Consider the following 23,021-nt stretch of genomic DNA (forward strand, 5'->3'; position numbering starts at 1 on the left):
TCCTACTACTATGCCTTCCTACTGCTATGCCTTCCAAGGCCTTCCTACTGCTTGGCCTTCCAAGGCCTTCCTACTGCTATGTCTTCCTACTGCTATGCCTTCCTACTGCTATGTCTTCCAAGACATTCCTACTGCTATGTCTTCCAAGGCCTTCCTACTGCTATGTCTTCCAAGACCTTCCTACTGCTATGCCTTCCTACTGCTATGCCTTCCAAGGCCTTCCTACTGCTATACCTTCCTACTGCTATGTCTTCCAAGGCCTTCCTACTGTTATGTCTTCCAAGACCTTCCTACTGCTATGCCTTCCAAGGCCATCCTACTGCTATGCCTTCCAAGGCCTTCCTACTGCTATGCCTTCCAAGACCTTCCTACTGCTATGCCTTCCAAGGCATTCCTAACGCTATGCCTTCCAAGGCCTTCCTACTGCTATGCCTTCCAAGGCCTTCCTACTGCTATGCCTTCCAAGGCCTTCCTACTGCTATGCCTTCCTACTGCTATGCCTTCCAAGGCCTTCCTACTGCTATGTCTTCCAAGGCCTTCCTACTGCTATGCCTTCCTACTGCTATGCCTTCCTACTGCTATGCCTTCCAAGGCCCTCCTACTGCTATGTCTTCCAAGGCCTTCCTACTGCTATGCCTTCCAAGACCTTCCTACTGCTATGTCTTCCAAGGCCTTCCTACTGCTATGCCTTCCAAGACCTTCCTACTGCTATGTCTTCCAAGGCCTTCCTACTGCTATGCCTTCCAAGACCTTCCTACTGCTATGCCTTCCTACTGCTATGCCCTCCAAGGCCTTCCTACTGCTATGCCTTCCAAGGCCTTCCTACTGCTATGTCTTCCTACTGCTATGCCTTCCAAGACCTTCCTACTGCTATGCCTTCCAAGGCCTTCCTACTGCTATGCCTTCCAAGGCCTTCCTACTGCTATGCCTTCCTACTGCTATGCCTTCCAAGGCCTTCCTACTGCTATGCCTTCCAAGGCCTTCCTACTGCTATGCCTTCCAAGGCCTTCCTACTGCTATGTCTTCCAAGGCCTTCCTACTGCTATGCCTTCCAAGGCCTTCCTACTGCTATGTCTTCCAAGGCCATCCTACTGCTATGCCTTCCAAGGCCTTCCTACTGCTATGTCTTCCAAGGCCTTCCTACTGCTATGCCTTCCAAGGCCTTCCTACTGCTATGCCTTCCAAGGCCTTCCTACTGCTATGCCTTCCAAGGCCATCCTACTGCTATGCCTTCCAAGGCCTTCGTAAAGCTATATCTTCCAAGGCCTTCCTACTGCTATGTCTTCCAAGGCCTTCCTACTGCTATGTCTTCCAAGGCCTTCCTACTGCTATGTTTCCCAAGGCCTTCCTACTGCTATGCCTTCCAAGGCCTTCCTACTGCTATGTCTTCCTACTACTATGCCTTCCTACTGCTATGCCTTCCAAGGCCTTCCTACTGCTATGCCTTCCAAGGCCTTCCTACTGCTATGTCTTCCTACTGCTATGCCTTCCTACTGCTATGTCCTCCAAGACATTCCTACTGCTATGTCTTCCAAGGCCTTCCTACTGCTATGTCTTCCAAGGCCTTCCTACTGCTATGCCTTCCAAGGCCTTCCTACTGCTATGTCTTCCTACTACTATTTCTTCCTACTGCTATGCCTTCCAAGGCCTTCCTACTGCTATGCCTTCCAAGGCCTTCCTACTGCTATGCCTTCCTACTGCTATGTCTTCCAAGACATTCCTACTGCTATGTCTTCCAAGGCCTTCCTACTGCTATGTCTTCCAAGACCTTCCTACTGCTATGCCTTCCAAGACCTTCCTACTGCTATGTCTTCCCAGACCTTCCTACTGCTATGCCTTCCAAGGCCTTCCTACTGCTATGCCTTCCAACTGCTATGCCTTCCAAGGCCTTCCTACTGCTATGCCTTCCTACTGCTATGTCTTCCAAGACCTTCCTACTGCTATGCCTTCCTACTGCTATGCCCTCCAAGGCCTTCCTACTGCTATGCCTTCCAAGGCCTTCCTACTGCTATGCCTTCCTACTGCTATGCGTTCCAAGGCCTTCCTACTGCTATGCCTTCCAAGGCCTTCCTACTGCTATGCCTTCCTACTGCTATGTCTTCCAAGACCTTCCTACTGCTATGCCTTCCTACTGCTATGCCCTCCAAGGCCTTCCTACTGCTATGCCTTCCAAGACATTCCTACTGCTATGCCTTCCAAGGCCTTCCTACTGCTATGCCTTCCAAGACCTTCCTACTGCTATGCCTTCCTACTGCTATGCCTTCCAAGACCTTCCTACTGCTATGCCTTCCAAGGCCTTCCTACTGCTATGCCTTCCAAGACCTTCCTACTGCTATGCCTTCCTACTGCTATGCCCTCCAAGGCCTTCCTACTGCTATGCCTTCCAAGGCCTTCCTACTGCTATGCCTTCCTACTGCTATGTCTTCCAAGACCTTCCTACTGCTATGCCTTCCAACTGCTATGCCCTCCAAGGCCTTCCTACTGCTATGCCTTCCAAGACCTTCCTAAAGCTATGTCTTCCCAGACCTTCCTACTGCTATGCCTTCCAAGGCCTTCCTACTGCTATGCCTTCCAACTGCTATGCCTTCCAAGGCCTTCCTACTGCTATGCCTTCCTACTGCTATGTCTTCCAAGACCTTCCTACTGCTATGCCTTCCTACTGCTATGTCTTCCAAGACCTTCCTACTGCTATGCCTTCCAAGGCCTTCCTACTGCTATGCCTTCCAACTGCTATGCCTTCCAAGGCCTTCCTACTGCTATGCCTTCCTACTGCTATGTCTTCCAAGACCTTCCTACTGCTATGCCTTCCAAGGCCTTCCTACTGCTATGTCTTCCAAGGCCTTCCTACTGCTATGTCTTCCAAGACCTTCCTACTGCTATGTCTTCCAAGGCCTTCCTACTGCTATGCCTTCCAAGACCTTCCTACTGCTATTGCTTCCAAGGCCTTCCTACTGCTATGCCTTCCAAGGCCTTCCTACTGCTATGCCTTCCAAGACCTTCCTACTGCTATGCCTTCCTACTGCTATGCCCTCCAAGGCCTTCCTACTGCTATGCCTTCCAAGGCCTTCCTACTGCTATGCCTTCCTACTGCTATGTCTTCCAAGGCCTTCCTACTGCTATGTCTTCCAAGACCTTCCTACTGCTATGTCTTCCAAGACCTTCCTAAAGCTATGTCTTCCCAGACCTTCCTACTGCTATGCCTTCCAAGGCCTTCCTACTGCTATGCCTTCCAACTGCCATGCCTTCCAAGGCCTTCCTACTGCTATGCCTTCCAAGACCTTCCTACTGCTATGTCTTCCAAGACCTTCCTACTGCTATGTCTTCCAAGGCCTTCCTACTGCTATGCCTTCCTACTGCTATGCCTTCCAAGGCCTTCCTACTGCCTATGCCTTCCAAGGCCCATCCATGGCTGGATCCCTGCCCAGTCATGTGAAATCTATCGATTATGGCGTTATTTATTTATCTAATTTGACTGACTTCCTTATATTAACTGTAACTCATTAAAATCTTTGAAATTGTTGCATGTTGCGTATATACACTGCTCAAAAAAATAAAGGGAACACTTAAACAACACAATGTAACTCCAAGCCAATCACACTTCTGTGAAATCAAACTGTCCACTTAGGAAGCAACACTGATTGACAATAAATTGCACATGCTGTTGTGCAAATGGAATAGACAAAAGGTGGAAATTATAGGCAATTAGCAAGACACCCCCAAAAAAGGAGTGATTCTGCAGGTGGTGACCACAGACCACTTCTCAGTTCCTATGCTTCCTGGCTGATGTTTTGGTCACTTTTGAATGCTGGCGGTGCTCTCACTCTAGTGGTAGCATGAGACGGAGTCTACAACCCACACAAGTGGCTCAGGTAGTGCAGTTCATCCAGGATGGCACATCAATGCGAGCTGTGGCAAAAAGGTTTCCTGTGTCTGTCAGCGTAGTGTCCAGAGCATGGAGGCGCTACCAGGAGACAGGCCAGTACATCAGGAGACGTGGAGGAGGCCGTAGGAGGGCAACAACCCAGCAGCAGGACCGCTACCTCCGCCTTTGTGCAAGGAGGTGCACTGCCAGCGCCCTGCAAAATGACCTCCAGCAGGCCACAAATGTGCATGTGTCAGCATATGGTCTCACAAGGGGTCTGAGGATCTCATCTCGGTACCTAATGGCAGTCAGGCTACCTCTGGCGAGCACGTGGAGGGCTGTGCGGCCCCACAAAGAAATGCCACCCCACACCATGACTGACCCATCGCCAAACCGGTCATGCTGGAGGATGTTGCAGGCAGCAGAACATTCTCCACGGCGTCTCCAGACTCTGTCACGTCTGTCACATGTGCTCATGTGCTCAGTGTGAACCTGCTTTCATCTGTGAAGAGCACAGGGCGCCAGTGGCGAATTTGCCAATCTTGGTGTTCTCTGGCAAATGCCAAACGTCCTGCACGGTGTTGGGCTGTAAGCACAACCCCCACCTGTGGACGTCGGGCCCTCATGCCACCCTCATGGAGTCTGTTTCTGTCCGTTTGAGCAGACACATGCACATTTGTGGCCTGCTGGAGGTCATTTTGCAGGGCGCTGGCAGTGCACCTCCTTGCACAAAGGCGGAGGTACCGGTCCTGCTGCTGGGTTGTTGCCCTCCTACGGCCTCCTCCACGTCTCCTGATGTACTGGCCTGTCTCCTGGTAGCGCCTGCATGCTCTGGACACTACGCTGACAGACACAGCAAACCTTTTTGCCACAGCTCGCATTGATGTGCCATCCTGGATGAACTGCACTACCTGAGCCACTTGTGTGGGTTGTAGACTCCGTCTCATGCTACCACTTGAGAGAGAGCACCGCCAGCATTCAAAAGTGACCAAAACATCAGCCAGGAAGCATAGGAACTGAGAAGTGGTCTGTGGTCACCACCTGCAGAATCACTCCTTTTTTGGGGGTGTCTTGCTAATTGCCTATAATTTCCACCTTTTGTCTATTCCATTTGCACAACAGCATGTGCAATTTATTGTCAATCAGTGTTGCTTTCTAAGTGGACAGTTTGATTTCACAGAAGTGTGATTGACTTGGAGTTACATTGTGTTGTTTAAGTGTTCCCTTTATTTTTTTGAGCAGTGTATTTTTCATCATTGTACACAGGGCATTCGGAAATTCAGACCCCTTGACTTTTTCCACATTTTCTTACGTTACAGCCTTATTCTAAAATGTATTAAATTACTATTTCTCTCATCAATCTACACACCATAGCCCATAAAGACAAAGACAAAACCGGTTATTAGAAATGTTAGCGAATTTATAATAAAACATATTGTAACGAGTATTACCGAAGGTGGCCTCCCTTCCTGTTCGAGTGGCACTCGGCGGTCGTCGTCGCCGGCCTACTAGCTGCCACCGATCCCTTTTTCCTTTTCGTTTGGTTTTGACTAATTGATTTCACCTGTTTATTGTTTGGTTGTTAGGGTGGTGTTATTTAAGTTCGTTTAGCCCGTTTATGTTTGTGCGGGCTTGTCTCTCTGTTTTGTATATGAGGTTGTTATTTTCACATTGGGGTTTTTCCACAGTCTGGATTTATTTTCCAGTTTGTACTTTATTCAAGTCGGATTTTTACGCCAATTGTTTTGACGTTACCAGTTGTTCATCTGGTTGGACATTAAAGAGTGGTTTTCCCCATTACCTTTGCTCTCTGCGCCTGACTCCTTACAATTGTCCTCATTGATTGTAACAGAAGCCCGCACCCTAATTATGGAGCCAGCAGGAGCAGCGACCACCCCTCTCCCCACGATGGAGGAGAGAGTCCTTCATCACACGTCCATCCTCCATCGCATCGGATCAGCTATGGATCTTATGATGGAGAGGATGGATCGTTGGGAGAGGAGTGGTCTCCCTACTAACCCACCTACCCTCCCTCCAGCAACTATACCATCTCCTCCAGCGGGACCCGGTACCAGCGCCTTGCGTATTACGCCTCCAAGCCAGTACGATGGAGCGGTGGCGGGGTGCCAGGGATTCCTGCTACAATTAGATCTGTACCTGGCCACCGTCCGACCAGCTCCCTCGGACGAAGAGAGCGTGAGTGTCCTCGTCTCCTGCCTGACGGGTAGAGCCCTAGAGTGGGCCAATGCGGTCTGGAACGGGGCCGACTCAGCGAGGGGCCACTACCCGGAGTTCACCCGCCGTTTTCGGGCCGTGTTCGATCACCCTCCAGATGGCCGAGCGGCGGGTGAGAGATTGTTCTATCTACGACAGGAGACGAGGAGCGCGCAGGACTTCGCGCTGGATTTCCGGACCTTGGCCGCTGGAGCAAGGTGGAACGACAGGGCCCTGATAGACCATTACAGGTGTAGCCTGAGAGAGGACGTCCGCAGAGAGCTGGCTTGTCGGGACACTACGCTAAGTTTGGATGAACTAATAGACATGTCTATCCGGTTAGACCATCTGCTAGCTGCTCGTGGACGTTCTGAAAGGGTCCTGTCCGTTCCATCTCCTGACCCTCCTGCTCCCATCCCGATGGAGCTAGGAGGGGCAGCATCTAGGGAGATGGGAGGAGGCTCCTCCTGTACCAGTTGTGGCCGAAGAGGGCACACTTCCGGTCGGTGCTGGAGGAGTTCATCTGGGAATCGAGAGGGCAGGCAGAACACTCCTCGGTCACCTCAGGTGAGTCAGCACCACACTCTCCCAGAGCTTCCTGTTGGTCACATGTTTTTGTTAATATGTTTCCTTCAATTTTTTCCCTCTCTCCAGCATAAGGCGCTAGTCGATTCAGGCGCAGCTGGGAACTTTATAGATCGCGGACTCGCTCAGAGGTTGAGGATTCCGTTAGTTAAGGTAGACCCCCCTTTCCCTGTGCACTCCTTAGATAGTCGACCGTTAGGGTCAGGGCTGGTCAGGGAGGCCACAATTCCTTTGGAGATGATTACGCAGGGGAATCATAAGGAACGAATTAGTCTGTTTCTTATCGATTCACCTGCGTTTCCGGTGGTGCTGGGGATTCCCTGGCTGGCTATTCACAATCCGACGATTTCGTGGAAACAGGGAGCTCTACAGGGGTGGTCTGATGAGTGTTCAGGCAGGTGTGTAGGAGTTTCCATCGGTGCGACAACGGTGGAGAGTCCAGACCAGGTTTCCACCGTGCGCATTCCCGCTGAGTATGCCGATTTGGCTATCGCTTTCAGTAAAAAGAAGGCGACCCAATTACCTCCCCATCGACAGGGGGATTGCGTGATAAACCTCCAGGTAAACGCTGCACTTCCCAGGAGTCATGTGTATCCTTTGTCCCAGGAGGAGACGTTGGCTATGGAGACATATGTCACGGAAGCTCTGGGACAGGGATTCATTCGGCCCTCCATGTCACCCGTTTTCTCGAGTTTCTTTTTTGTGAAGAAAAAGGATGGTGGGTTGCGTCCGTGTATTGATTATCAAGGTCTCAATTCCATCACGGTGGGTTTTAGTTACCCACTACCTCTCATCGCTACGGCGATGGAATCATTCCACGGAGCACGGTTCTTCACGAAACTAGATCTCAGGAGCGCGTATAATCTGGTGCGTATTCGGGAGGGAGATGAGTGGAAAACCGCGTTTAGTACTACATCGGGCCATTATGAGTACCTCGTCATGCCGTACGGGTTAAAGAATGCTCCAGCTGTCTTTCAATCCTTTGTTGACGAGATTCTCAGAGACCTGCACGGACAGGATGTGGTGGTGTATATTGACGATATTTTGATCTACTCCGCTACACACGCCGCGCATGTGTCTCTGGTGCTCAAGGTTCTTGGGCGACTGCTGGAGCATGACCTGTACGTGAAGGCGGAGAAATGTGAGTTTTCTAAACAAGCCGTTTCCTTCCTGGGTTATCGCATTTCCAGCTCGGGGGTGGATATAGGGGGTGACCGCGTAAAAGCCGTGCGTAATTGGCCGACTCCGACCACGGTAAAAGAGGTGCAGCGGTTCTTAGGGTTTGCCAATTACTACCGGAGGTTTATCCGGGGTTTTGGTCAGGTAGCAGCCCCTATTACCTCACTGCTGAAGGGGGGGCCGGTGCGTTTGCAGTGGTCGGTAGAGGCAGACAGGGCCTTCTGTAGGTTGAAGGTGCTGTTTACCGAGGCGCAAGTGTTGGCGCATCCGGACCCTTCTTTGGCGTTTATAGTAGAGGTGGACGCATCCGAGGCTGGGGTTGGAGCGGTGCTCTCACAGCGCTCGGGTGTGCCACCAAAACTCCGCCCTTGTGCTTTTTTTTCGAAAAAACTCGGGCCAGCGGAGCGGAATTATGATGTGGGGGATAGGGAGTTGTTGGCTATGGTTAAAGCCCTGAAGGTGTGGAGACACTGGCTTGAGGGGGCTAAGCACCCTTTCCTCATCTGGACTGACCACCGTAACCTGGAGTATATCCGATCAGCTAAGAGACTGAATCCGCGTCAGGCAAGGTGGGCCATGTATTTCACCAGATTTCGTTTTACGATCTCGTATCGACCAGGTTCCCTTAACACTAAGGCCGACGCGCTGTCTCGCCTCTATGACTCAGAGGAGCGGTCCATCGATCCTACTCCCATCATTCCGGCGGCCAAGTTGGTGGCACCGATAGTATGGGAGGTGGACGCGGACATCGAGCGGGCATTAAGGGAGGAACCTGCGCCTCCACAGTGCCCGGAGGGGCGTAGGTATGTACCGCTCGCTGTTCGTGATCAATTGATTCGATGGGCTCATGGTATACTCTCGTCAGGTCACCCGGGTATTTCGAGGACAGTGCGAGGTCTTAGGGGGAAGTACTGGTGGCCCACCTTGGAGAGGGATGTGCGATTCTATGTCTCTTCCTGTTCGGTGTGCGCTCAGAGTAAGGCTCCTATGCACCTGCCTCGAGGGAAGTTACAACCCCTCCCCGTTCCACAACGGCCATGGTCTCATCTTTCGGTAGATTTTCTGACTGACTTACCTCCATCTCAGGGGAACACTACGATCCTGGTCGTTGTGGATCGGTTCTCTAAGTCCTGCCGTCTTATCCCGTTGCCCGGTCTCCCTACGGCCCTGCAGACTGCGGAGGCATTATTTACCCATGTCTTCCGGCACTACGGGGTGCCCGAGGATATTGTTTCTGATCGGGGTCCCCAGTTCACTTCCAGAATATGGAAGGCGTTTATGGAGCATTTGGGGGTCTCGGTCAGCCTTACATCGGGGTATCACCCGGAGAGTAATGGGCAGGTGGAGAGAGTGAACCAGGAGGTGGGTAGGTTTCTGCGGTCGTATTGCCAGGACCGGCCAGGGGAGTGGTCAAGATACATCCCCTGGGCAGAGATTGCTCAGAACTCACTAAGCCACTCCTCTACCAACATGTCACCATTTGAGTGTGTGTTGGGGTATCAGCCGGTTCTGGCACCATGGCATCAGAGTCAGACCGAGGCTCCTGCGGTGGAGGAGTGGGTACAGCGCTCTAAGGAGACTTGGAGAGCCGTCCAGGAGTCTCTGCGTCAGGCGAGTAGACGGCAGAAGAAGAGCGCTGACCGTCACTGCAGTGAGGCCCCCGTGTTTGCACCGGGGGATAGGGTCTGGCTCTCGACCCGAAACCTGCCCCTCCGCTTGCCCTGCCGGAAGCTGGGTCCGCAGTGTGTAGGGCCATTTAAAGTCCTGAGGAGAATAAATGAGGTGTGTTACCGATTGTTACTTCCTTCTTATTATCGTATTAACCCCTCATTTCATGTGTCTCTCCTCAGGCCGGTGGTAGCTGGTCCCATGCAGGAAGGTGAGGTGCCGGAGGTCCCTCCACCCCCTCTGGATATAGAGGGGTCCCCGGCGTACAGGATAAGGTCCATTCTGGATTCCAGACGCCGGGTGAGGGGCCTGCAGTACCTCGTGGACTGGGAGGGGTACGGTCCGGAGGAGAGGTGCTGGGTCCCGGTGGGGGATATATTGGATCCATCTATGCTGAGAGAGTTCCATCGCCTCCATCCGGATCGCCCTGCGCCTCGGCCCCCAGGTCGTCCTCGAGGCCGGCGTCGGCGCGCTGCGGGAGCTGCGCGTCAGGAGGGGGGTACTGTAACGAGTATTACCGAAGGTGGCCTCCCTTCCTGTTCGAGTGGCGCTCGGCGGTCGTCGTCGCCGGCCTACTAGCTGCCACCGATCCCTTTTTCCTTTTCGTTTGGTTTTGACTAATTGATTTCACCTGTTTATTGTTTGGTTGTTAGGGTGGTGTTATTTAAGTTCGTTTAGCCCGTTCCTGTTTGTGCGGGCTTGTCTCTCTGTTTTGTATATGAGGTTGTTATTTTCACATTGGGGTTTTTCCACAGTCTGGATTTATTTTCCAGTTTGTACTTTATTCAAGTCGGATTTTTACGCCAATGTTTTTGACGTTACCAGTTGTTCATCTGGTTGGACATTAAAGAGTGGTTTTCCCCATTACCTTTGCTCTCTGCGCCTGACTCCTTACAATTGTCCTCATTGATTGTAACACATATATATATATACCTTAAGCAGACGTTTTGCTATGAGACTCGAAATGGAGCTCCTGTTTCCATTGATCATCCTCGAGATGTTTCTACAACTCCTGTGGTAAATTGATTGGCCATGGTTTGGAAAAGGCACACACCTTTCTATATAAGGTCTATATAAGGTCCCACAGTCAGTGGTGTAAAGTACTTAAGAAAAATACTTTTAAGCACTACTTAAGTCGGTTTTTGGGGTATCTGTACTTCACTATTATTATTTTTGACAACTTTTACTTTTACTCCACTATATTCCTAAAGAAAATAATATACTTTTTACTCCTTACATTTTCCCTAACAGCCAAAAGTACTCGTTACATTTTGAATGCTTAGCAGGACAGGAAAACTGTCTAATTAACACATTTATCAAGAGAACATCCCTCGTCATTCCTATTGCCTCTGACCTGGCAGACTCACTAAACACAAATGCTTTGTTTGTAAATTGTGTCTGAGTGTTGAACTGTGCCCCTGGCTATCTGTAAATTTAAAAACAAGAAATTCATGTTCTCTGGTTTTCTTAATATAAGACATTATAAATTATATATACTTTTACTTTTGATACTTAAGTACATTTAAAACCAAATCAGGCCTGAGGGAAGCCACTCCTCAGTAAACGATACATGACAGCCCCTAGGAGTTTGCCAAAAGGCACCTAAAGGACTTTCAGACGTTGAGAAAAGATTCTCTGGTCTGATGAAACCAAGATTGAACTCTTGGCCTGAATGCCAAGCGTCACGTCTGGAGGAAACTTGGTACAATCCCTACGGTGAAGCATGGTGGTGGCAGCATCACGTTGTGGGGATTTTTTTCAGTGGCAGGGACTGGGAGACTAGTTAGGATCGAGAGAAAGATGAACAGAGCAAAGTACAGAGAGATACTTGATGAAAACCTACTCCAGAGTGTTCAGGACCTCAGACTGGGGCGAAGGTTCACCTTCCAACAGGACAACGACCCTAAGCACACAGCCATAACAACGCAGAAGTGGTTTGGGGACAAGTCTCTGAATATCCTTGATTGGCCCAGCCAGAACCCGGGCTTGAACCTGATCAAACATCTCTGGAGAGTCCTGAAAATAGCTGTGCAGCAAAGCTCCCCATCCAACCTGATAGAGCTCGAGAGGATCTGCAGAGAAGAATGGGAGAAACTCCCCAAATATATATTTTTTTATTTAACCTTTATTTTACTAGGCAAGCCAGTTAACAACAAATTCTTATTTCACAATGACAGCCAAACCCTTCCCTAACCAAGTCGATGCTGGGCCAATTGTGCGCCGCCCTACGATCACTGCCAGTTGTGATGCAGCCCGGGATCGAACACGGGTCTGTAGTGAAGCCTCTAGCACTGAGATGCAGTGCCTTAGACCGCTGAGCCACTCAGGAGCCCCCCAAATACAGGTGGGCCAAGCTTGTAGCGACATACCCAAGAACACTCGAGGCTGTAATCGCTGCCAAATGTTCTTCAACAAAGTGCTGAGTAAAGGGTCTGAAAAAAAATGAAAAAAAAAAAAGTTTTTTCTTTGTCAATATGGGGTATTGTGTGTAAATTGATGAGGGGAAAAAACTATTTCATACATTTTAGAATAAGGCTGTAACGTAACATAATGTGGAAAAAGTCAAGGAGTCTGAATACTTTCCGAATGCACTGTACATAATGTAGGTACGGTACTGCATTGTATACGAACACAGTGTCAGGTTTTGGCCAGGACTGTTCTGGTTTTTGGTCACTAGATGTCCCCATTGCACCTTTTTTGAACCTTTTGTTTTTTCCTTGCTCTAATTATTGTTTGCACCTGTGTGTCGTTCCCTTGTTGGTATTTAAACCCTGTGTGTTCCTCAGTTCTTTGCTCAATGTTTGTATGTTAGCACCCAGCCCCAGCCCAAGCCTTGTTGTGAACATATATTTTCTCTTGTTGGATTTTCCAGGGGTTCTCTGGTTTTGTTCTTGTGTATTTTGGATTAGTCTTTTGAGGTTTGATTTTTCCCTTGCTGTTCTTACCACTTTGTGGATTTTCTTTGTATTTTGGAAGATATCCATTTTTTGCCTCTTGGCTTTATTTTGGATGTTGTGGATTTTTATTCTTTGCCTGAAGATCTTGTTCTTTTATTAAACCACCATCTCTAGTACTGCTGTGTCTGCCTCATCTTCTGGGTTCTGCCGATTATTAGTGACTGTTTCTCGCACCGGGTCCTGACACACAGATTCTAAATATTTATTCAGATATTTGAAACCTTGGGCTGCAGGATTATTTTCTTCCTGCAATGAAACAGGTAAAATTAAAATCCGACATCTGTACTGCTACTGCAAAGCAACATTTAAATACTAACAGTGAATAATGTGGAGTTTTATTTCTTTAAATCTTCTGATCTATCTTTGGAGAGATTAAAGCGTCCTGCAGGGAAAACAGCATCGGGTCACAGAGGGCTTTACTCAGATTAAGATGAACAATCTCTGGTAAATACAGGAATAAATTCCCTGGATTTACACAGATTTATCTTCAAATCATATATTCTAGAAGAGAAGATGAACTGTAAGGTTCAGAAAGCCCTTGTGGTCAAATATGATTATTATTTGAGCAGGCTCTGTTGTGTGTCAGTCGATTGATGTGATGCGTGTCTCTCAGTATTATAAAATAACACAAACACTTGACTTTCGTCTGAACAGGCCGATCATTAAGGATTACATCCAAGGGTTAAGTCTTGTTCAAATCCATTAAATTAAAACAATTATATTAATTGCATGTCTTTAGCAGAGGGTTAACAGCCATCCTTATCTCATTGGTGTTGCTGGAAGATATTGCCCCAGAACCTGTAAATAAATCATCCATGCATCTGCAGTGCAACCCACAAAGAGCTGGTAATATGGAATGTAAATTATAACCATAGAATGTTGAAGCATCTAGACCCATTAACACTGAAGATGTTCTGAGACATGACCCATTAACACTGAAGATGTTCTGAGACATGACCCATTAACACTGAAGATGTTCTGAGACATGACCCATTAACACTGAAGCTGTTCTGAGACATGACCCATTAACACTGAGACATGACCCATTAACACTGAAGATGTTCTGAGACATGACCCATTAACACTGAGACATGACCCATTAACACTGAGACATGACCCATTAACACTGAAGATGTTCTGAGACATGACCCATTAACACTGAGACATGACCCATTAACACTGAGACATGACCCATTAACACTGAAGATGTTCTGAGACATGACCCATTAACACTGAAGCTGTTCTGAGACATGACCCATGTGTGGTGACTTTTTCCTTTTTCTCCAGTTTAGCGTTTTGCTTCCAGCACCTTCACTAATTAGCTCTGTATGTTCTGGAGATTCTTACTATTATCACATTGTACTGTAAAATTAACATTAATAACTCATGAACGCAGAATATCATGTGCTAACAAGCACCAGCATATTGTGATATTTCCTCTGTATATATTTCCTCTGTATACACCATATGGATGGGATGCTTTACGATGAGTAGCAATAGAAAACTCTACTAGATGGAAAATATAGAGGTTCTAATAGAGAACTCTACTAGATGGAAAATATAGAGGTTCTAATAGAGAACTCTAACTGATGGAGAATATAGAGGTTCTAATAGAGAACTCTACTAGATATATAGGTTCTAATAGAGAACTCTACCTGATGGAGAATATAGAGGTTCTAATAGAGAACTCTACTAGATATAGAGGTTCTAATAGAGAACTCTACTAGATGGAAAATATAGAGGTTCTAATAGAGAACTCTACCTGGTGGAGAATATAGAGGTTCTAATAGAGAACTCTACTAGATGGAGAATATAGAGGTTCTAATAGAGAACTCTACTAGATGGAGAATATAGAGGTTCTAATAGAAAACTCTACTAGATGGAGAATATAGACGTTCTAATAGAAAACTCTACTAGATGAAGAATATAGAGGTTCAAATAGAGAACTCTACCTGATGGAGAATATAGAGGTTCTAATAGAGAACTCTCTATATGGAGAATATAGAGGTTCTAATAGAAAACTCTACTAAATGGAGAATATAGAGGTTCTAATAAAGAACTCTACCTGATGGAGAATATAGAGGTTCTAATAGAGAACTCTACTAGATGGAGAATATAGAGGTTCAAATAGAGAACTCTACTAGATGGAGAATATAGAGGTTCTAATAGAGAACTCTACTAAATGGAGAATATAGAGGTTCTAATAGAGAACTCTACCTGATGGAGAATATAGAGGTTCTAATAGAGAACTCTACTAGATGGAGAATATAGAGGTTCTAATAGAGAACTCTACTAGATGGAGAATATAGAGGTTCTAATAGAGAACTCTACCTGATGGAGAATATAGAGGTTCTAATAGAAAACTCTACTAGATGGAGAATATAGAGTTTGTATTATATAATTTCTGCAATTTATAAATAATGACATGGTTATTATAATTAGTTGTATTAAATAGACTTCTACTGTAAAGCTACAATTATCATTACTGTTATCTTTACCATCAACACAGTGACAATTGAGACCAATTTTCAACTATTTCTGTAATTTATTTATTTCAAATTATTTCTGTAAAGTAAAATGTATACATTGAATACAGACTTTTTTGTAGGTGGCTTGCAAATATCAAAGGACAATATTACCACGTTTAACTTGCTATTAATACAGTAATATTAAACTAAACAATTATTATCTGACAATCTATGTATATATTTGCCATGATTTACAAAGTATATATTAAATCGCAACCAGATTCTTACTGAGCCTAAATGACCTTGCAATGACATTTGACCATGTCATATCTTGGATATGAATACACTGAATTAACAAAATAATGTCTTTGTGCATTTTCGACTGTATCTTATTCCTAACACCTGCAGAGAGAAAATAGTTTACTAAACATGAAATCACTCACCTGGTGTAGGAGGAAAATGATCAGGAGTGAGCTTGGTGTTCTCATGTTTGATAACTTTATTTAGGAGGAATGACGATTAAATCCACTTTGGAACGTTTTGGGACAAGAGGACGCACGTGCAGATGTCATTGCGGTGATCGGCTGTGGACAGAATAGAAACACCACAAACATATTAGAGAGGTACTGTATCCTACTAATATTAATAAGTATGTACACACGACACATGGATCAAATGCATCAATCACCCTGTTACTGTCCGTTATATGAAGAATAGCAGTCAAGCCCAAACCTTCCACTAAAATCGTTTTTCATTCATTAAAAATACATTTAGAGTAGGCTACATAACCTCACAATACTGTGGATGAATAAAATACATGCATTACTAATCACATTCAAATCCACCTGAACTTTTTCCCCCAAACGCAATACCTTTTCGGGACCATGAATCCATGCAATTCAGGAGAGCAGTCCGCCCAGGTTCCAGACCGCTGACGACGTATCAACTGGTTTCACTGTTCCGAAGCAGATACCTCTTTTTCATTGGGGAAAAACCTGCTAATTCTACCAGAGAATTGGGTTGAATTTCATTTCCAGTGACTGCATTCGGTGTCTTGATTGAGACAATACTTAATCTTCCGGTGAGTCCAGCCTTAAAGCCTATTTCCCATCTGTCTGCTCTTTTTTTTTTTTTTTTTACTTTTTCACGAGCAGCAATTTCAAAAAGCGATTACACACATTGTCTTGGTTAAATGATGTTTTGCAACAGAGCATGCACTATGTTGTCAGCGAACGCTGTAGATTAGAGTCTCCTACTCTAGTGTGCAGCGCAGAGTCTCCTCTCAGTAGTTGAGAGTTTGTCTCAATGCGCATTAACCGCCCCGCATTCAAAGATTCCGCTCCTCTGTCTGTGCACACAGAGACTTTCCTTTAAAGTCTACCTAGGGGAACAGGGTGCTGGTGAGGAGCTGGGTTAGGGTTAGGGTTAGAGGGTGTACCTAGGAGGAACAGGGTGGGGTGAGGAGCTGGGTTAGGGTTAGAGGGTGTACCTAGGAGGAACAGGGAGGGGTGAGGAGCTGGGTTAGGGTTAGAGGGTGTACCTAGGGGAACAGGGTGGGGTGAGGAGCTGGGTTAGGTTTAGAGGGTGTACCTAGGAGGAACAGGGAGGGGTGATGAGCTGGGTTAGGGTTAGAGGGTGTACCTAGGAGGAACAGGGAGGGGTGAGGAGCTGGGTTAGGGTTAGAGGGTGTACCTAGGAGGAACAGGGAGGGGTGAGGAGCTGGGTTAGGGTTAGAGGGTGTACCTAGGAGGAACAGGGAGGGGTGAGGAGCTGGGTTAGGGTTAGGGTTAGAGGGTGTACCTAGGAGGAACAGGGAGGGGTGATGAGCTGGGTTAGGGTTAGAGGGTGTACCTAGGGGAACAGGGTGGGGTGAGGAGCTGGGTTAGGGTTAGAGGGTGTACCTAGGAGGAACAGGGAGGGGTGAGAGCTGGGTTAGGGTTAGAGGGTGTACCTAGGAGGAACAGGGAGGGGTGAGGAGCTGGGTTAGGGTTAGAGGGTGTACCTAGGAGGAACAGGGAGGGGTGAGGAGCTGGGTTAGGGTTAGAGGGTGTACCTAGGAGGAACAGGGAGGGGTGAGGAGCTGGGTTAGGGTTAGAGGGTGTACCTAGGAGGAACAGGGAGGGGTGAGGAGCTGGGTTAGGGTTAGAGGGTGTACCTAGGAGGAACAGGGAGGGGTGAGGAGCTGGGTTAGGGTTAGGGTTAGAGGGTGTACCTAGGAGGAACAGGGAGGGGTGAGGAGCTGGGTTAGGGTTAGAGGGTGTACCTAGGGGAACAGGGAGGGGTGAGGAGCAGGGTTAGGGTTAGAGGGTGTACCTAGGAGGAACGGGGAGGGGTGAGGAGCTGGGTTAGGGTTAGGGTTAGAGGGTGTACCTAGGAGGAACAGGGAGGGGTGAGGAGCTGGGTTAGGGTTAGAGGGTGTACCTAGGGGAACAGGGAGGGGTGAGGAGCTGGGTTAGGGTTAGAGGGTGTACCTAGGAGGAACAGGGAGGGGTGAGGAGCTGGGTTAGGGTTAGGGTTAGAGGATGTACCTAGGAGGAACAAGGAGGGGTGAGGAGCTGGGTTAGGGTTAGATGGTGTACCTAGGAGGAACAGGGTGGGGTGAGGAGCTGGGTTAGGGTTAGAGGGTGTACCTAGGAGGAACAGGGAGGGGTGAGGAGCTGGGTTAGGGTTAGAGGGTGTACCTAGGAGGAACAGGGAGGGGTGAGGAGCTGGGTTAGGGTTAGGGTTAGAGGGTGTACCTAGGGGTACAAGGAGGGGTGAGGAGCTGGGTTAGGGTTAGAGGGTGTACATAGGAGGAACAGGGAGGGGTGAGGAGCTGGGTTAGTGTTAGAGGGTGTACCTAGGGGTACAGGGAGGGGTGAGGAGCTGGGTTAGGGTTAGAGGGTGTACCTAGGAGGAACAGGGAGGGGTGAGGAGCTGGGTTAGGGTTAGAGGGTGTACCTAGGAGGAACAGGGAGGGGTGAGGAGCTGGGTTAGGGTTAGAGGGTGTACCTAGGAGGAACAGGGAGGGGCGTGGAGCTGGGTTAGGGTTAGAGGGTGTACCTAGGAGGAACAGGGAGGGGTGAGGAGCTGGGTTAGGGTTAGAGGGTGTACATAGGAGGAACAGGGAGGGGTGAGGAGCTGGGTTAGGGTTAGAGGGTGTACCTAGGAGGAACAGGGAGGGGTGAGGAGCTGGGTTAGGGTTAGAGGGTGTACCTAGGAGGAACAGGGAGGGGTGAGGAGCTGGGTTAGGGTTAGAGGGTGTACCTAGGAGGAACAGGGAGGGGTGAGGAGCTGGGTTAGGGTTAGAGGGTGTACCTAGGAGGAACAGAGAGGGGTGAGGAGCTGGGTTAGGTTTAGAGGGTGTACCTAGGAGGAACAGGGAGGGGTGAGGAGCTGGGTTAGGGTTAGAGGGTGTACCTAGGAGGAACAGGGAGGGGTGAGAGCTGGGTTAGGGTTAGAGGGTGTACCTAGGAGGAACAGGGAGGGGTGAGGAGCTGGGTTAGGGTTAGGGTTAGAGGGTGTACCTAGGAGGAACGGGGAGGGGTGAGGAGCTGGGTTAGGGTTAGGGTTAGAGGGTGTACCTAGGAGGAACAGGGAGGGGTGAGGAGCTGGGTTAGGGTTAGAGGGTGTACCTAGGAGGAATAGGGAGGGGTGAGGAGCTGGGTTAGGGTTAGAGGGTGTACCTAGGAGGAATAGGGAGGGGTGAGGAGCTGGGTTAGGGTTAGAGGGTGTACCTAGGAGGAACAGGGAGGGGTGAGGAGCTGTGTTAGGGTTAGGGTTAGAGGGTGTACCTAGGAGGAACGAGGAGGGGTGAGGAGCTGGGTTAGGGTTAGGGTTAGAGGGTGTACCTAGGAGGAACAGGGAGGGGTGAGGAGCTGGGTTAGGGTTAGAGGGTGTACCTAGGAGGAACAGGGAGGGGTGAGGAGCTGGGTTAGGGTTAGAGGGTGTACCTAGGAGGAACGGGGAGGGGTGAGGAGCTGTGTTAGGGTTAGGGTTAGAGGGTGTACCTAGGAGGAACAGGGAGGGGTAAGAGCTGGGTTAGGGTTAGAGGGTGTACCTAGGAGGAATAGGGAGGGGTGAGGAGCTGGGTTAGGGTTAGAGGGTGTACCTAGGAGGAATAGGGAGGGGTGAGGAGCTGGGTTAGGGTTAGAGGGTGTACCTAGGAGGAACAGGGAGGGGGTGAGGAGCTGGGTTAGGGTTAGAGGGTGTACCTAGGAGGAACAGGGAGGGGTGAGGAGCTGGGTTAGGGTTAGAGGGTGTACCTAGGAGGAACAGGGAGGGGTGATGAGCTGGGTTAGGGTTAGGGTTAGAGGGTGTACCTAGGAGGAACAGGGAGGGGTGAGGAGCTGGGTTAGGGTTAGAGGGTGTACCTAGGAGGAACAGGGAGGGGTGAGGAGCTGGGTTAGGGTTAGAGGGTGTACCTAGGAGGAACAGGGAGGGGCGTGGAGCTGGGTTAGGGTTAGAGGGTGTACCTAGGAGGAACAGGGAGGGGTGAGGAGCTGGGTTAGGGTTAGAGGGTGTACCTAGGAGGAACAGGGAGGGGTGAGGAGCTGGGTTAGGGTTAGAGGGTGTACCTAGGAGGAACAGGGAGGGGTGAGGAGCTGGGTTAGGGTTAGAGGGTGTACCTAGGAGGAACAGGGAGGGGTGATGAGCTGGGTTAGGGTTAGGGTTAGAGGGTGTACCTAGGAGGAACGGGGAGGGGTGAGGAGCTGGGTTAGGGTTAGAGGGTGTACCTAGGAGGAACAGGGAGGGGTGAGGAGCTGGGTTAGGGTTAGAGGGTGTACCTAGGAGGAACAGGGAGGGGTGATGAGCTGGGTTAGGGTTAGAGGGTGTACCTAGGAGGAACAGGGAGGGGTGAGGAGCTGGGTTAGGGTTAGAGGGTGTACCTAGGAGGAACAGGGAGGGGTGAGGAGCTGGATTAGGGTTAGAGGGTGTACCTAGGAGGAACAGGGAGGGGTGAGGAGCTGGGTTAGGGTTAGAGGGTATACCTAGGAGGAACAGGGAGGGGTGAGGAGCTGTGTTAGGGTTAGAGGGTGTACCTAGGAGGAACAGGGAGGGGTGAGGAGCTGGGTTAGGGTTAGAGGGTGTACCTAGGAGGAACAGGGAGGGGTGAGGAGCTGGGTTAGGGTTAGGGTTAGAGGGTGTACCTAGGAGGAACAGGGAGGGGTGAGGAGCTGGGTTAGGGTTAGAGGGTGTACCTAGGAGGAACAGGGAGGGGGTGAGGAGCTGGGTTAGGGTTAGAGGGTGTACCTAGGAGGAACAGGGAGGGGTGAGGAGCTGGGTTAGGGTTAGGGTTAGAGGGTGTACCTAGGAGGAACAGGGAGGGGTGAGGAGCTGGGTTAGGGTTAGAGGGTGTACCTAGGAGGAACAGGGAGGGGTGAGGAGCTGGGTTAGGGTTAGAGGGTGTACCTAGGAGGAACAGGGAGGGGTGAGGAGCTGGGTTAGGGTTAGAGGGTGTACCTAGGAGGAACAGGGAGGGGTGAGGAGCTGGGTTAGGGTTAGAGGGTGTACCTAGGAGGAACAGGGAGGGGTGAGGAGCTGGGTTAGGGTTAGAGGGTGTACCTAGGAGGAACAGGGAGGGGGTGAGGAGCTGGGTTAGGGTTAGAGGGTGTACCTAGGAGGAACAGGGAGGGGTGTGGAGCTGGGTTAGGGTTAGGGTTAGAGGGTGTACCTAGGGGAACAGGGAGGGGTGAGGAGCTGGGTTAGGGTTAGAGGGTGTACCTAGGAGGAACAGGGAGGGGTGAGGAGCTGGGTTAGGGTTAGAGGGTATACCTAGGAGGAACAGGGAGGGGTGAGGAGCTGGGTTAGGGTTAGGGTTAGAGGGTGTACCTAGGAGGAACAGGGAGGGGGTGAGGAGCTGGGTTAGGGTTAGGGTTAGAGGGTGTACCTAGGAGGAACAGGGAGGGGTGAGGAGCTGGGTTAGGGTTAGGGTTAGAGGGTGTACCTAGGAGGAACAGGGAGGGGTGAGGAGCATGTCAACTCATGACATGCTTGTTTGTTTTTTTAATGATATTTGTTAGTTCAACATTATTCATTGTTGTTTCACAAGACGTCCAATAGATATATATATTCAACCACAAGGGTGTACTAGTAAGCTATGATAAAAAAATATATTTTTAATCATAATAGAGGATTAATATTATTATTATTATTTATTTTTTACATTGTTACAGTTAGCCTGCCAGCCCACTCACTCCCTGCCTTAGACTATTACATTGTAGGTCCAGGCTATTCTTTACACAGCAGAGTTTTTGGACTTGGACCGTGGTCATGCAGTGTATGTTTTACATGTTGTCAGACACAATGACTGTTTTATTTAGGCCTTCATACATATACACTCTTATCTGTAAACCATTGAGATAGAGTTCTGAATAAACTGCATCACCAAACTAGAAATGAGTGTGTCTTCAGCACCACCATGAGGTTGAATAAAACACTTTCTCATATCTTTATTATATACCAACATTATACTACCCCACCACTAGAGGGCGTAGAAAGCTCTCGTACTGTCTGGTGTTGGAATGTTGGGGATAAGAGATGAAGGGAGAGGAGGAATTTATTTACCATCATGACTGGAAAAAGAAAGAAAGCGATAGAAAACTACAAATCTCCTGTGAATATGTCTGGATGGTGTCTGGGACCTGGGTTGTTGAATATGTCTGGATGGTGTCTGGGACCTGGGTTGATGTCTGGATGGTGTCTGGGACCTGGGTTGTTTAATATGTCTGGATGGTGTCTGGGACCTGGGTTGTTTAATATGTCTGGATGGTGTCTGGGACCTGGGTTGTTGAATATGTCTGGATAGTGTCTGGGACCTGGGTTGTTGAATATGTCTGGATGGTGTCTGGGACCTGGGTTGTTTAATATGTCTGGATGGTGTCTGGGACCTGGGTTGTTGAATATGTCTGGATGGTGTCTGGGACCTGGGTTGTTGAATATGTCTGGATGGTGTCTGGGACCTGGGTTGTTTAATATGTCTGGATGGTGTCTGGGACCTGGGTTGTTGAATATGTCTGGATGGTGTCTGGGACCTGGGTTGTTGAATATGTCTGGATGGTGTCTGGGACCTGGGTTGTTGAATATGTCTGGATGGTGTCTGGGACCTGGGTTGTTTAATATGTCTGGATGGTGTCTGGGACCTGGGTTGTTGAATATAATCAATTGGTTGTACTCTTGGATTGAGCAGACCTTCCTGTGCAATTCTGATAACTCCATGAAGGATATAACTCTACCATTACAATTTATAATATCATTTAACCTGTCTAGGACTAGGGTGCCGCTAGCGGCACTCCCCCCCCCACCCCCACTGAAAAGGCAGAGCCGCGAAATTCAAAAAAAATATTTGTTTTAAATATTTAACTTTTACACATTAAAGTCCAATACAGCTAATGAAAGACACAGATCTTGTGAATCCAGCCAACATGTCCGATTTTTAAAATGTTTTACAGGGAAGACACAATATGTAAAGATGTACATCTATTACCTAAAAATACATTAGCATAATCCACCATCTTTTATTTGTCCACCAACACCAGTAGCTATCACCAATTCGGCTAAACTAAGATATTTATAGCCCCTAACCAAGAAAAAAACTCATCAGATGACAGACTGATAACATATTTATGGTATGGGATAGGTTTTGTCAGAAAAATGTGCATATTTCAGGTAGATGGCATAGGTTACAATTGCACCCACCGTCACAAATGGACTAGAATAACTACATAGAGCAACGTGTTTACCTACTTACTAATCATCAAACATTTCGTAAAAATACACAGCATACACTAATCGAAAGACACAGATCCTGTGAATACAGACAATATTTCAGATTTTCTAAGTGTCTTACAGCGAAAACACAATAAATCGTTATATTAGCATAGCACATGTGCAAACATTACCCCAGCATTAATTCTAGCCAAAGTGAGCGATAACGTAAACATCGCCAAAATATATTATTTTTTTCACTAACCTTCTCAGAATTCTTCAGATGACACCCCTGTAACATCACATTACAACATGCATATACAGTTTGTTCGAAAATGTGCATATTTAGCCACCAAAATCATGGTTAGACAATGGGGAAAGTAGCCCAGCTGGTGAGAAAAT

General features: G+C 48.4%; 1 protein-coding gene across 1 annotated transcript in view; it reads right to left on the minus strand.

The window, feature by feature from the left end:
- LOC129820672 (neurexophilin-2-like) overlaps window positions 1–16,285 on the minus strand; it is a 147,780-nt gene extending 131,495 nt beyond the window's left edge. The window contains exons 1-2 of the mRNA XM_055877509.1: window positions 15,806–16,285; window positions 15,377–15,517 (exon numbers count right to left, since the gene is read on the minus strand). Of these exons, the coding sequence (XP_055733484.1) occupies window positions 15,377–15,421 (45 nt within the window). The 5' untranslated portion in view covers window positions 15,422–15,517; window positions 15,806–16,285. The remainder of the gene's footprint in view (window positions 1–15,376; window positions 15,518–15,805) is intronic.
- Window positions 16,286–23,021: the final 6,736 nt, after the last annotated feature.

This window comes from Salvelinus fontinalis, chromosome 23 (genome assembly GCF_029448725.1).
Source record: "Salvelinus fontinalis isolate EN_2023a chromosome 23, ASM2944872v1, whole genome shotgun sequence".
In the NCBI taxonomy this organism is placed as follows: domain Eukaryota; kingdom Metazoa; phylum Chordata; class Actinopteri; order Salmoniformes; family Salmonidae; genus Salvelinus; species Salvelinus fontinalis.